Raw genomic sequence first — 14,780 nt, 5'->3', positions numbered from 1 at the left:
TTAGAAAAACAGCACTGCAAACACATTCTCCCCAAAAGGCAATGGGGACTTGGGATTGAAAATAGAGGGCTCTAGCCACGTTCAACAAGTGTTGATGCTTTCTTTCCACTACTGCATTCTGTTGAGGTTTGTATGGACATGAAAATTAATGGAGGACTCATCGTTCCTGTAAAAAATCAGTGATTGCTAACTCTTTGGCATTATCAGACCTGAAGCACTTGATCTTGATGTGAAATTGAGTTTCTATTAAAGAGTAAAACTGCTTCATACATGCTGCAGCTTCAGATTTGTTAGTTAACAAATAAAGCCATGTAAATCGAGTAGCATCATCAATCAATGTAAGAAAATATCTTTTTCCATTATAGGTTGGAACATGGTGAGGTCCCATACATCACAATGTACAAGATCAAACGGACATGGAGACAAATTATTGTTGGATTCAAAGGGTAGTTGCTTAAATTTTGCTAATGGACATACATGACAATGAGACTCTTTTGTAAGTGAACTATTTTTATTTGAAAATTCTAGAACCGAAGTGAGGGATTTCAAAACTTTATTTGAAGCATGGCTTAAACGAGTATGCCATAGCTGTGAATTATTGCACAAATTTATGCTATGAGTATCTTCTTGTATTCTCAATTGGTTGGAGGGAATTGAAACTTTTAGGATGTATAAGCCTCCATCAAGCTCACCCTTCCCAATCTTCTTCTGTGACTTGTTGTCCTGAATGGTGAAATTACAAGAGTTAATTGTTATTGTAATTGTAGTGGCTTTAAGGAAGGAAGACACTGAGAGCAAATTGACATTAAAATCTGGCACATATAAAACATTTTTCAAGATGATGGTTGAACTGATAATGACAGTACCGATGAATTTGGCTTGGAATTTGGCATTATTGGGGAGGGAAACAGAATAATGTTGAGATGTGTGAACTGAATGAAAAAGAGACAGATCACAAGCAATGTGGATAGTGGCTCCACTATCAAGAATCCAATCATATTTTGATAGTTTTGATCTTGAAATTGAGGTGTTAAGGACAATACCTGCTGGAGTAGCCACTTCAGTTGCTGCCTTTGTTGGTATTTCTTGAATCTTGTGACTATTTAACAGGTTCATTAATTGTTGGATCTGAGTTGCATTCAGAGTTAGGCTTGAATTAGCTTCTGGACAGTGTGCCTCAGTGATGTTATCAGTAATATTGTGCGCAGTTTGTCTGGTTCCTCTGCCTTTGCTATAGCTTGGTGGATAACCATGTATTTTGTAAAATTTGTCCATTGTATGTCCAAGCAATCCACAGTGTGAGCACAAGGTTCTATCCTTCTTCATGAATCCCCTTCCTTTTTCAAAGGAATTTGGTGTGTTCTGGTTTCTTGCTAAGAAGGCAAGTTGATTAGGGACTGATGAGCTCCCCAAAGAGTGGTGTTTTTCTTCTTGAACCACTAAGGACAGGACTTTGTTGATTGTAGGTAAGGGCTCCATAAGCAAGATCTGGCATCTGATTTGCGTGAAAGAATCGTCCAAACACATGAGAAAACAGTGCACATACTCAGCTTGCAAGAATTCTTGAAGTGGTTTAGCATATCCACAATTGCATTGAACTGGGCGATAGGAGTTCAATTCCTCCCAAAGGACCTTGATCTTCGTGAAGTATTGCGAGACTGTTAGGGCACCTTGGCATAAATTCATCAATTCTCTTCTAATTTCAAAAATTCGAGGGCCATTTCCATGCTAGAATATTTCTTTAAGATCATTCCAAAGCTCTTCAGCAGAATCAGCATACACTAGCGAGGTAGCAATCTCTTTTGATACAGAATTCAAAATCCAGGTACTTACCACATCATTAACACATTGCCAAGTCTCAAATTGTTCTGGATCGAGCACAGGATCAAGTCGAGGAACGATTCCGGTAACGAAACCAAGTTTGCATTTTGCATTTAGGGCTTTCTTCATGGCACGGCTCCAAGAATGATAATTCTCCTCCGTAAGTTGCTGTGTTACTAACACCAAGCTTGGTTGATCAGCCGGAACGAGAAAGAAGGGGTTCGCCATGGATGCAGAAATTGGCAGCAAGAAAAGGAAAAGAAAAGGTTTTAGAAGAAACTTGAAGAGGATAGAAGAAATGGCGGTGATAGCGGAAGTGAAAGGGAAGGTTAGAGAATTTCTTCTGATACCATGTTAAACCAGCGATATCAGAAAATAGAAAAAATAATTTTGTTTTCATTGAGTAATGAATAGCAGAGGTTAGTTTTTATATACAAGTGATTGAAGGGTAAAACTTATTCTAACTGGCTTTTATAACTACTATAACTAGTCTAATTACACATAATTAATTGGTAAATATAAGTGAGTCTAATAATTACTAAAATAATTTGATCATATAACATCACCAAAAATTTTATGAAGATATAGTTTAAGATTTATTTCTAAATCCTAAATTATAAACCGTTATTATATTTTGTTAAAGAGAAATGAAATTTCATTATGATCCTTAAGAAGTTAATTTTACATTCGAATTCTTTTTCTAAAAAAAAGTAAATAATAGAGATGAAAATAAAAATATATATTTTATAAATAAAAAGAATAAGAGTGGAATTAAACTATGTTTAAAAAAATAATATGTTTCCTAAATTTTGTTATATCATTCTATTTTATTTATTTTAAAATTAATATTTTATTTTTTTATAATAATTTGGTGACATTTAAATTATAAAATATAAACTAATAACTATTTTTTTTAAATTAGGTTAAATTTTGTTCTTAAAATTATATTTTTTTAGAATGATATCACTTATGCCACAAATTTCAGATAATAAACAATTTATATTCTTATCAAACATAATTTCTACGCGTATATATACACATAGTTAATAATAATAATTATGCCATGCACTACCTATTTTTGTTTTATCTAATAATAATAATAATAATAATAATAATAATAATAATAATAATAATAATAATAATAATAATAATAATAATAATAATAATAATAATAGTAATTTTTTTTCATATAAATTGGCATCCTTTAAAGGATTGAAGAATCTCTCTATAACTTCCTTCCATAATATACTTGAATTCTGGGGTAAATGATTTTTAAGAGAAATTAATTTTATGTGTATTTTTAAATTTAAAAACATTACATAAATGTCTCGTTGGATGTTTTAATATAAATCGAATTCATTAAATTCGAATTAGACTTCATAACACTAAATCGAATCTACTTAATCCTGTCATCTAAAGGTACACCGTGTTATCTTTTTATGTTGATAACATATCGATGGGACTGCACAACAATAACAATTTTTTTACAGCAATAACAAAATAGTGTTCGATTAAAAAAAATTCTAAAAACACTAAATATTGCGCACCCTAATTTATGAAAAAATGTTTACAATAACCATGAAAAAATGTTCAGATGAATCACAATAAAACGCTAAATAATGCATGACCTAATTCTAAAAAAAAAATTTAACCCAAACATATAATCTCACATGTTCAAACAAAAAAGAAAATACTAAAACTAAATGGGCTTAACACAACAAGAAATTATCGGAATAGCGACCGATTCTGGTGGTCGCTAAAACCTTGGTCGCTAACCATTAGCGACCAATTTTTAAACAAGGTCACCAAACCTTCACCAAAGAGTATTGGTTGCTAACATAATCGGTCGCTAAATGGTGACCAAATTTTCCGTCGCTAAATCGATCGTTGAGTAAATTGGTCGCTAAATGGCAACCAACTTTTCGGTCGCTAAATCAGTCACCAATTCCTGAACTAAAAATCTAAATCGGTCACTAATCGGTTGTTGTTCCTAATTTTATAATTAGAGATTTTTACTAATTTTACATTTACCACTATTAAAACTTAATTTTCATAAATAATTATATTTCCACAAAATATAAAAAAAATCAAGCATAGATTAATTTTCCAAATAAATACCAAAACATTCAAAGTATCTACATAGAAATATAGAATTTAAAATATTGAAAATTCCTAAATACATCAAATTTATGATCCATATTTTACACTAAAACATAGTAAAAATAATTCATGAACAACGTAACTATGCTCTATTCAATATCTACTTAGATCAAGCAACTGTATCTATCTCAACTTGTACACTCTGGTATAACTCGAGCCTCTTTCAAGGGCACCACGTCAAAAATTGGTATACTTTTTTGCTTTCCTCCCTCATTTTCTCTAATGAATCAACAGCTGCAAGAAGGAAATATTCAGAATAAAGTTGATACAGTTCGGCTACAAATTAACATCAAATTCAGCACACAACATTTTCACATACACATGGAAAATCTTAACTATCATGAAAGTCTCTCAGCAAAGGAAATAAATTCTTCTACCCCTTTTGTAAATACACTAGAAAAACCCAAGAGAGGAAGAATTAGTATTTTTCAGTTCTATGGATACCAATATGCATTCTCAGTATATCGTCTTTCTGAAACTCATTTAACCAAGCATAAGACAATATTCAAATGCAAATGAATTCATAAGCATACAAAGAACTATTATTAAACAATAAGAAAAAAATACAATAGGGAGAATAAGTTTTTACCTCTTGAGTCCAAGTTACAATGTGACCCTTCTTCTTAGATAATTTTCTTGCAAATATTTTATCTTACAATGGCCCCTGCAACACTCTGCTAATTGCACTCTTCATCTTCTTCTTCCCTATGCCATGTATCTTCCGTATGTGGTAGAGTTTCATGCTGAGCACCTCAGCCTCGATTCATCTTTCAATTTCAGCATCTTCACCTAACAAAACAATATTTCAGATTAAGAATTCTGGTGTCATAGCTTGCCTCTGATTTCATTAATGCTTCTTGTTTGCTTCAGTTGGTGGTTGATGTTAATTCTCGCTTATTTTTTTTATAATATTGATAAGCATATTGAATGTGAGAGTTTTATAATTCAGTGAATTCATACTTTTCATAATAATATATAGTGATTAGACTTAAATCAAAAGTGTGCTAAGAAACACTAACCCTATGAATAAATGTATTCAATCACAGTTACCCTTGACCTTAATTTTTCTTTTTCACTTTCATACAGTGCAGAAGTGGCCTATGAAGCTACAAATGCTGCTCCTCAATTGGCTTGCCGCTGTGAAGCCTGGGTGAAGCCCACTTCACTAGGTACTGCTCCAATAAGAAATAGGTAAAATAATAAAAGGCAAAAGGAGAAAATAAAATTTAAGTGCAAGCCACTCTCTTGATGAACAAGTACCTATTAGGTTAAACAATATAACAATATATATTAACATAATAGTAAAAATAATATTCTAAATACTATTAAAACAATGAAAAGTATATTAAATATTTGAAAATGATATAAAAATAAATTGAAAGCCAATAGATAGCCAGTGGTTTAACTAATAAATAGATAATGGAAGATTAAAAACTTTCCCAAAAAGTGGTACAGCTTGGTAATATTTTCAAGTGACTGAGTTTCATAGAGATACTAGACAAAAAAAAACTAGGCTATTAACTCCAGTGAAATGACGAACAAACATTAACATGTTACATAATTATAAGCATGCCTTCAAGAGAGAGCAGAGCAAAGAAGCATAAAAATGACAGAATTAAAAACCAGAAGAGTCCTGATAAAAAGTTGCACTAAGACCATAAAATTATAAGCATGCCTTCAAGGTTTCTCCTAGCAGAACCACAAACAAGAGAGAGCGGAGTAAAGAAGCAACGGCCCCAAGGAGCAAGAGAGTAGAATAATATTACAGCTATTACAGCTAGGATTTACCTCCAATTGTTCAATTTGTTCCTGGTGCACGAAATTGTGATCTCCATGCTCGACAAATCCTGGTAATGGCCCCAAAGATTGGTGCTCTGATCTTAATTTTTAATTGTCACAACTTCGATACAACTAACCAGCAAGTGCATTGGGTCGTCCAAGTAATACCTTACGTGAGTAAGGGTCGAATCCCACGGAGATTGTTGGTATGAAGCAAGCTATGGTCACCTTGTAAATCTCAGTCAGGCAGATATAAAGTGATAATGGTGTTTTCGAATATTATATAATAAAATAGGGATGGAGATACTTATGTAATTCATTGGTAGGAATTTCAGATAAGCGAATGGAGATGCTTTTCGTTCCTCTGAACCTCTGCTTTCCTGCTATCTTCATCCAATCAGTCTTACTCCTTTCCATGGCTGGCTTTATGCAAGGGCATCACCGTTGTCAGTGGCTACATCCCCTCCTCTCAGTGAATAATATGCTCACGCACCCTGTCACGGCACGGCTATTCATCTGTCGGTTCTCGATCATGCTGGAATAGGATTCACCCTCCTTTTGCGTTTGTCACTAACGCCCAGCACTCGCAAGTTTGAAGCTCGTCACAGTCATTCAATCACTGAATCCTACTCAGAATACCACAGACAAGGTTTAGACCTTCCGGATTCTCTTGAATGCCGCCATCATTCTAGCTTACGCCACGAAGATTCCGGTTAAGAGATCTAAGAGATATTCATTCTAGCTTATTTCATGTAGAACGGAAGTGTTTGTCAGGCACGTGTTCATAGGGGAGATAGTGATGAGCGTCACACATAATCATCACCTTCATCACGTTCTTGGGTGCGAATGGATATCTTAGAAGCGAAATAAGATTAATTGAATAGAAAACAGTAGTACTTGCATTAATCTTTGAGGAACAGCAGAGCTCCACACCTTAATCTATGGAGTGTAGAAACTCTACCGTTAAAAATACATAAGTGAAGGTCCAGGCATGGCCGAGATGGCCAGCCCCCTAAAACGTGATCAAAGGATCATAAGGTAATCCAAAGATGCCTAATACAATAGTAAGAGGTCCTACTTATAATAAACTAGTCACTAGGGTTTACATGAGTAAGTAATTGATGCATAAATCCACTTCCGGAGCCCACTTGGTGTGTGTTTGGGCTGAGCTTGAGTGTAGCACGTGCAGAGGCCATTTGTGGAGTTGAACGCCAAGTTCTGTGCCAGTTTGGGCGTTCAACTCTGGTTTTGGATCCTTTTCTGGCGCTGGACGCCAGATTTGGGCAGAAGGCTGGCGTTGAACGCCAGTTTACGTCGTCAATTGTTGGCCAAAGTATGGACTATTATATATTTCTGGAAAGCCCTGGATGTCTACTTTCCAACGCAATTGGAAGCGCGCCATTTCGAGTTCTGTAGCTCCAGAAAATCCACTTTGAGTGCAGGGAGGTCAGATTCCAACAGCATCAGCAGTCCTTTTTTCAACCTCTGAATCTGATTTCTGCTCAAGTCCCTCAATTTCAGCCAGAAAATACCTGAAATCACAGAAAAACACACAAACTCATAGTAAAGTCCAGAAATGTGAATTTAACACAAAATCTATTAAAAACATCCCTAAAAGTAACTAGATCCTACTAAAAACATACTAAAAACAATGTCAAAAAGCGTATAAATTATCCGCTCATCACAACACCAAACTTAAATTGTTGCTTGTCCCCAAGCAACTGAAAATCAAAATAGGATAAAAAGAATAGAATATACTATAAATTCCAAACTATCAATGAAACAGAGCTTCAATCATATGAGCGGGACTTATAGCTTTTTGCCTCTTGAATAGTTTTGGCATCTCACTTTATCCATTGAGGTTCAGAATGATTGGCATCTATAGGAACTTCAGATTTCGAATAGTGTTATTGACTCTCTTAGTTCAGTATGATGATTCTTGAACACAGCTTCTTTATGAGTCTTGGCCGTGGCCCTAAGCATTTTGTTTTCCAGTATTACCACCGGATACATAAAGGCCACAGACGCATAATTGGGTGAACCTTTTCAGATTGTGACTCAGCTTTGCTAAAGTCCCCAACTAGAGGTGTCCAGGGTTCTTAAGCACACTCTTTTTTTTTTTTTTTTTGCTTTGGACCTTGACTTTAACCGCTCAGTCTCAAGTTTTCACTTGACACCTACACGCCACAAGCACATGGTTAGGGACAGCTTGGTTTAGCCGCTTAGACCAGGATTTTATTCCTTTAGGCCCTCCTATCCACTGATGCTCAAAGCCTTGGGGTCCTTTTTAATTGCCCTTGCCTTTTGGTTTTAAGGGTTATTGGATTTTTGCTCTTGCCTTTTGGTTTTAAGAGCTTTGGCTTTTTCTGCTTGCTTTTTCTTTTTCTTTCTTTTTTTTTTTGCCTATTTTTTTTTTCTGCAAGCTTTGTTCTTTGCTGCTTTTTCTTGCTTCAAGAATCATTTTTATGATTTTTCAGATTATCAAATAACATGTCTCCTAGTCATCATTCTTTTAAGAGCCAACATATTTAACATTCTTAAACAACAACTTCAAAAGACATATGCACTGTTCAAGCATACATTCAGAAAACAAGAAGCATTGTCACCACATCAATATAATTAAGCTAAGTTCAAGGATAGATTCGAAACTCATGTACTTCTTGTTCTTTTGAATTAAAACATTTTTCATTTAAGAAAGGTGATGGATTCATAGGACATTCATATCTTTAAGACAAAGTTACTAACTACTAATGATCATGTAATGAAGGCACAAACATAGATAAGCACATAATTCAGAAAACGAAAAACAGAGAAAGTAAGAACAAGGAATGAGTCCACCTTAGTGATGTCCTTGAGCTCTTCTATGTCTCTTCCTTGTCTTTGTTGCTCCTCCTTCATTGCTTTTAGATCTTCTCTGATTTCATGAAGGATGAAGGAGTGCTCTTGATGTTCCACCCTTAGTTGCTTCCAATAATTGTGTGGAAGAAAATGTATCCCCTGAGGTATCTCAGGGATCTCTTGATTTGCAGTCAAATGTTCTACCACTGAGCTATAGACCCTTGATGGAAGCTTTTGTCTTCCCTTTCCTCTTTCTAGAGGTTTCTCTGGCCTTAGGTGCCATCAATGGTTATGGAAAAAACAAAAAAGCTATGCTTTTACCACACCAAACTTAGAATGTTGCTCGCCTTCGAGCAAAAGAAGAAAGAGTAGAAGAAGAAGAGGATATGGAGGAGATGGATGGCTGTGTGTATTCGGCCATATGGGTGGGATTGGGTGGGGAAGAGATGTTGAATTTTTTAAGGTAAGTGGGTGTATGGGTGTGAGTGGTAAATGGAAGACAGAAGGGATGAGTGTTTATTGGGAATAGAGGATGATTGAGAAGAGAGAAGAGAGTGAGTGAAGGTAGGTGGGGATCCTGTGGGGTCCACAGATCCTGAGATGATCCTGTGGGGTCCACAGATCCTGAGGTGTCAAGGCATTTACATCCCTACACCAATTTAGGCATGTAAAATGCCCTTGCACACAACTCTGGGCGTTCAGCGCCAGGTTGGTGCCTATTTTGGGCGTTCAACGCCCCTTTGCTGCCATTTCTGGCGTTGAACGCCAGAACCATGCTTGTTCTGGGCGTTCAGCGCCAGGATGCTCCCATTCTGAGCGTTCAGCGCCAGAACTATGCTCTGTTCTGGCGTTTGAACGCCAGACAGATGCTTCTCCAAGGTGTGATTTTTCTTCTGCTGTTTTTTTATTCCGTTTTTGATTTTTTTGTTTATTTTGTGACTCCACATGACCATGAACCTAAGAAAACATGAAAAACAATAAAAATAAGAATTAGATAAACATTGGGTTGCCTCCCAACAAGCGCTTCTTTAATGTCAATAGCTTGACAGTGGGCTCTCATGGAGCCTCACAGATGTGCAGAGCTTTGTTGAGACTCTCCAACACCAAACTTAGAGTTTGGATATGGGAGTTCAACACCAAATTTAGAGTTTGGTTGTGGCCTCCCAACACCAAACTTAGAGTTTGACTGTGGGGGCTCTGGTTGACTCTGCTTGGAGAGAAGCTTTTTCTGCTTCCTCTCCATGGTTGCAGAGGGAGATCCTTGAGTTTTGAATACAAGGGAGTTCTCATTCCATTGAAGGACTATTTCACCTCTGTCAACATCAATCACAGCTCTTGCTGTGGCCAGGAAGAGTCTTCCTAGGATGATGGATTCATCCTCTTCCTTTCCAGTATCCAGGACTATGAAATCAGTAGGTATGTAAAGGCCCTCAACCTTTACTAATACATCTTCTACTTGTCCATAAGCCTGTCTTCTTGAGCTGTCTGCCATCTCTAGTGAGATTTTAGCAGCTTGTACCCCATAGATTCCCAGTTTCTCTATTAAAGAGAGGGGCATGAGGTTTATTCCTGAACCAAGGTCACATAGAGCCTTAAAGATCATGGTGCCTATGGTACAGGGTATTATGAACTTTCCAGGATCCTGTCTCTTCTGAGGCAATGTCAGTTGATCCAGATCACTTAGTTCATTGATGAACAAGGGAGGTTCAACTTCCCAAGCATCAATGCCAAATAATTTGGCATTCAGCTTCATGATTGCACCAAGAAACTTGGCAGTTTGCTCTTCAGTGACATCCTCATTCTCTTCAGAAGAGGAATACTCATCAGAGCTCATGAAGGGCATAAGGAGTTGCAATGGGATCTCTATAGTCTCTAGATGAGCCTCAGAGTCCTTTGATTCCCCAGAGGGAAGCTCCTTATTGATCACTGGACGTCCCTGGAGGTCTTCCTCCTTGGGATTCACGTCCTCTCCTCTCCTCACAGGTTCGGCCATGGCACTTATGTCAATGGCCTTGCACTCTCCTTTTGGGTTCTCTTCTGTATTGCTTGGGAGAGTACTAGGAGGGATTTCAGTGATCCTTTTACTCAGCTGGCCCACTTGTGCTTCCAGATTTCTAATGGAAGATCTTGTTTCATTCATGAAACTTACAGTGGCCTTGGATAGATCAGAGACTAGATTTGCTAAATTAGAAGCATTTTGTTCAGAGTTCTCTGTCTGTTGCTGAGTTGATGATGGAAAAGGCTTGCTATTGCTAAACCTGTTTCTTCCACCATTATTAAAGCCTTGTTGAGGCCTTTGATCCTTCCATGAGAAATTTGGATGATTTCTCCATGTTGAGTTATAGGTGTTTCCATAAGGTTTACCTAAGTAATTCACCTCTGCTATTGCAGGGTTCTCAGGATCATAGGCTTCTTCTTCAGAAGATGCCTCTTGAGTACTGTTGGATGCAGCTTGCATTCCATGCAGACTCTGAGAGATCATATTGACTTGCTGAGTCAATATTTTATTCTGAGCCAATATGGCATTCAGAGTATCAACTTCAAGAACTCCCTTCTTCATAGGCGTCCCATTACTCACAGGATTCCTTTCAGAAGTGTACATGAACTGGTTATTAGCAACCATGTCAATGAGTTCTTGAGCTTCTGCAGGCGTTTTCTTTAGGTAAATGGATCCACCTGCAGAAGTGTCCAGTGACATCTTTGATAGCTCAGATAAACCATCATAGAATATATCCAGGATGGTCCATTCTGAAAGCATGTCAGAAGGACACTTTTTGGTCAACTGTTTGTATCTTTCCCAAGCTTCATAGAGGGATTCACCTTCTTTTTGTCTGAAGGTTTGAACATCAGCTCTAAGCTTGCTCAGCTTTTGAGGAGGAAAGTACTTGGCTAAGAAAGCCGTGACCAGCTTATCCCAAGAGTTCAGGCTGTCTTTGGGTTGAGAATCCAACCATAATCTAGCCCTGTCTCTTACAGCAAAAGGGAAAAGCATGAGCCTGTAGACTTCAGGATCTACTCCATTAGTCTTAACAGTATCACATATCTGCAAGAATTCAGTTAAGAACTGAAAAGGATCTTCAGATGGAAGTCCATGAAACTTGCAGTTCTGTTGCATCAGAGAAACTAATTGAGGTTTCAGCTCAAAGTTGTTTGCTCCAATGGCAGGAATGGAGATGCTTCTTCCATGTAAATTGGAATTAGGTGCAGTAAAGTCACCAAGCATCTTCCTTACATTATTATTATTTTCGGCTGCCATCTCCTCTGCCTGTTCGAAAATTTCTGAAAGGTTATCTCTGGATTGTTGTATTTTAGCTTCTTTTAATTTTCTCTTCAGAGTCCTTTCAGGTTCTGGATCTGCTTCCACAAGAATGTTCTTATCCTTGCTCCTGCTCATATGACAAAGAAGAAGGCACAGAAAAATAATAATAATAATAGAGATCCTTTATACCACAGTATAGAGATCCCTTTGTGAGTGGAAGAAAAGAGGGGGAGACAAAGAATGTGATGTAAAGGAAGAAGCACAACTGTACGAATGGAAGAGATGTGAGATGAGATGTTAGGATATGAATGAATAAATAGAATAGGATGGGGGAGGTATAATTTTCGAAAATTATTTTGAAAAAGAGTTAGTGATTTTTGAAAATGGTTTTTGAAAAATGTTAGTAATTTTCGAAAATTTTTTAAATCAAAAATAAAAAATAAAAATAATTAGTTAATTAAAAAGAAATTTTTGAAAAAGAGGGGAGATATTTTCGAAAATTAGAGAGAGAGAGTTAGTTAGGTAGTTTTGAAAAAGTTAAGAAACAAACAAAAAGTTAGTTAGTTAGTTGAAACAAATTTTTGAAAAGATAAGAAGTTAGGAAGTTAGAAAAGATATTTTGAAAAGATATTTTTTGAAAAAGATAAGATAAGAAGATATTTTTGAAAAGATATGATTGAGATTAGTTTTTGAAAAAGATTTGATTTTTAAAATCTCAATTAATGACTTGATTCATAAAAAATCACAAGATATGATTCTAGAACTTAAAGTTTGAATCTTTCTTAACAAGCAAGTAACAAACTTCAAATTTTGAATCAAAACATTAATTGTTTATGTTATTTTCGAAAATTTGATCTAAAATTAAGAAAAAGATTTTTGAAAAATATTTTTGGAATTTTCGAAAATAATTAAGAATTTTGAAAAAGATTTGATTTTTGAAAAAGATTTTGAAAAAGATAAGATTTTCAAATTGAAAATTTGATTTGACTCATGAGAAACAATTTGATTTTTAAAAATTTTTGAAAAAAGTTAACTCAATTTTCGAATTTGATGAGAGAAAAAGGGAAAGATATTTTTTTGATTTTTTGAATTTTTATGATGAGAGAGAAAAACAAAAAAAAAATGCAATGCATGAAATTTTTAGATCAAAACATGTGATGCATGCAAGAATGCTATGAATGTCAAGATGAACACCAAGAACACTTTGAATGTCATGATGAACATCAAGAACATTTTTTTGAAAAATTTTTTATGCAAAGAAAACATGCAAGACACCAAACTTAGAATTCTTTAATGCTTAGACACTAAGAATTCAAGAATGCATATGAAAAACATGAAAAGACACAAAACAAAAAATCATCAAGATCAAACAAGAAGACTTACCAAGAACAACTTGAAGATCATGAAGAACACCATGAATGCATGAGAATTTTCGAAAAATGCAAGATGCATATGCAAGTGACACCAAACTTATGATATGACTCAAGACTCAAACAAGAAACATGAAAATTTTTTTTTTTTTTTATTTTTATGATTTTCTAAATTTTTTTGGATTTTTGTATAATTCTTTTGAAAACATTTGGGAAAAAGGAAGTAATGAATTCATAGTCCTCAATCAAAATCCTGGGAATTAGACATGGCTTCATGGCCAGTCAAGCTAAAACATGTTATATGAAACACTAGAATTCATTCTTAAAATTTTTGAAGAAAAATATATTTTTGAAAATATTTTTTTTTCTTCGAAAACAGGTGAGAAGATTTTTGAAAGATTTTTGAAAAATTTTTGAAAATAAAACAAAAAGAAAATTACCTAATCTGAGCAACAAGATGAACCGTCAGTTGTCCAAACTCGAACAATCCCCGGCAACGGCGCCAAAAACTTGGTGCACGAAATTGTGATCTCCATGCTCGAACAAATCCTGGTAATGGCCCCAAAGATTGGTGCTCTGATCTTAATTTTTAATCGTCACAACTTCGATACAACTAACCAGCAAGTGCACTGGGTCGTCCAAGTAATACCTTACGTGAGTAAGGGTCGAATCCCACGGAGATTGTTGGTATGAAGCAAGCTATGGTCACCTTGTAAATCTCAGTCAGGCAGATATAAAGTGATAATGGTGTTTTCGAATATTATATAATAAAATAGGGATGGAGATACTTATGTAATTCATTGGTAGGAATTTCAGATAAGCGAATGGAGATGCTTTTCGTTCCTCTGAACCTCTGCTTTCCTGCTATCTTCATCCAATCAGTCTTACTCCTTTCCATGGCTGGCTTTATGCAAGGGCATCACCGTTGTCAGTGGCTACATCCCCTCCTCTCAGTGAATAATATGCTCACGCACCCTGTCACGGCACGGCTATTCATCTGTCGGTTCTCGATCATGCTGGAATAGGATTCACCCTCCTTTTGCGTCTGTCACTAACGCCCAGCACTCGCAAGTTTGAAGCTCGTCACAGTCATTCAATCATTGAATCCTACTCAGAATACCACAGACAAGTTTAGACCTTCCGGATTCTCTTGAATGCCGCCATCATTCTAGCTTACGCCACGAAGATTCCGGTTAAGAGATCTAAGAGATATTCATTCTAGCTTATTTCATGTAGAACGGAAGTGTTTGTCAGGCACGTGTTCATAGGGGAGATGGTGATGAGCGTCACACATAATCATCACCTTCATCACGTTCTTGGGTGCGAATGGATATCTTAGAAGCGAAATAAGATTAATTGAATAGAAAACAGTAGTACTTGCATTAATCTTTGAGGAACAGCAGAGCTCCACACCTTAATCTATGGAGTGTAGAAACTCTACCGTTAAAAATACATAAGTGAAGGTCCAGGCATGGCCGAGATGGCCAGCCCCCTAAAACGTGATCAAAGGATCATAAGGTAATCCAAAGATGCCTAATACAATAGTAAGAGGT

General features: G+C 36.0%; 1 protein-coding gene and 1 non-coding gene across 2 annotated transcripts; one reads left to right on the top strand and one right to left on the bottom strand.

The window, feature by feature from the left end:
* Positions 1-1,728: 1,728 nt before the first annotated feature.
* On the bottom strand, positions 1,729-2,049 carry LOC148543856 (uncharacterized). Its single transcript, XM_088498740.1, has one exon. It carries the CDS (start codon positions 2,047-2,049, stop codon positions 1,729-1,731), a length of 321 nt encoding a protein of 106 aa, XP_088354866.1.
* A 9,301-nt stretch (positions 2,050-11,350) lies between these two features.
* On the top strand, positions 11,351-11,458 carry LOC148543855 (small nucleolar RNA R71). The gene has a single exon (XR_015901057.1). It is a non-coding gene; the product is annotated as a small nucleolar RNA R71 (small nucleolar RNA).
* The last annotated feature ends 3,322 nt before the right edge of the window (positions 11,459-14,780 follow it).

This window comes from Arachis ipaensis, chromosome B9 (assembly GCF_059453495.1).
Source record: "Arachis ipaensis isolate K30076 ecotype BB chromosome B9, ASM5945349v1, whole genome shotgun sequence".
Lineage (NCBI taxonomy): Eukaryota > Viridiplantae > Streptophyta > Magnoliopsida > Fabales > Fabaceae > Arachis > Arachis ipaensis.
Note: the sequence above shows the minus strand (reverse complement) of the source record. Positions and strands in the feature narration are given on the sequence as shown.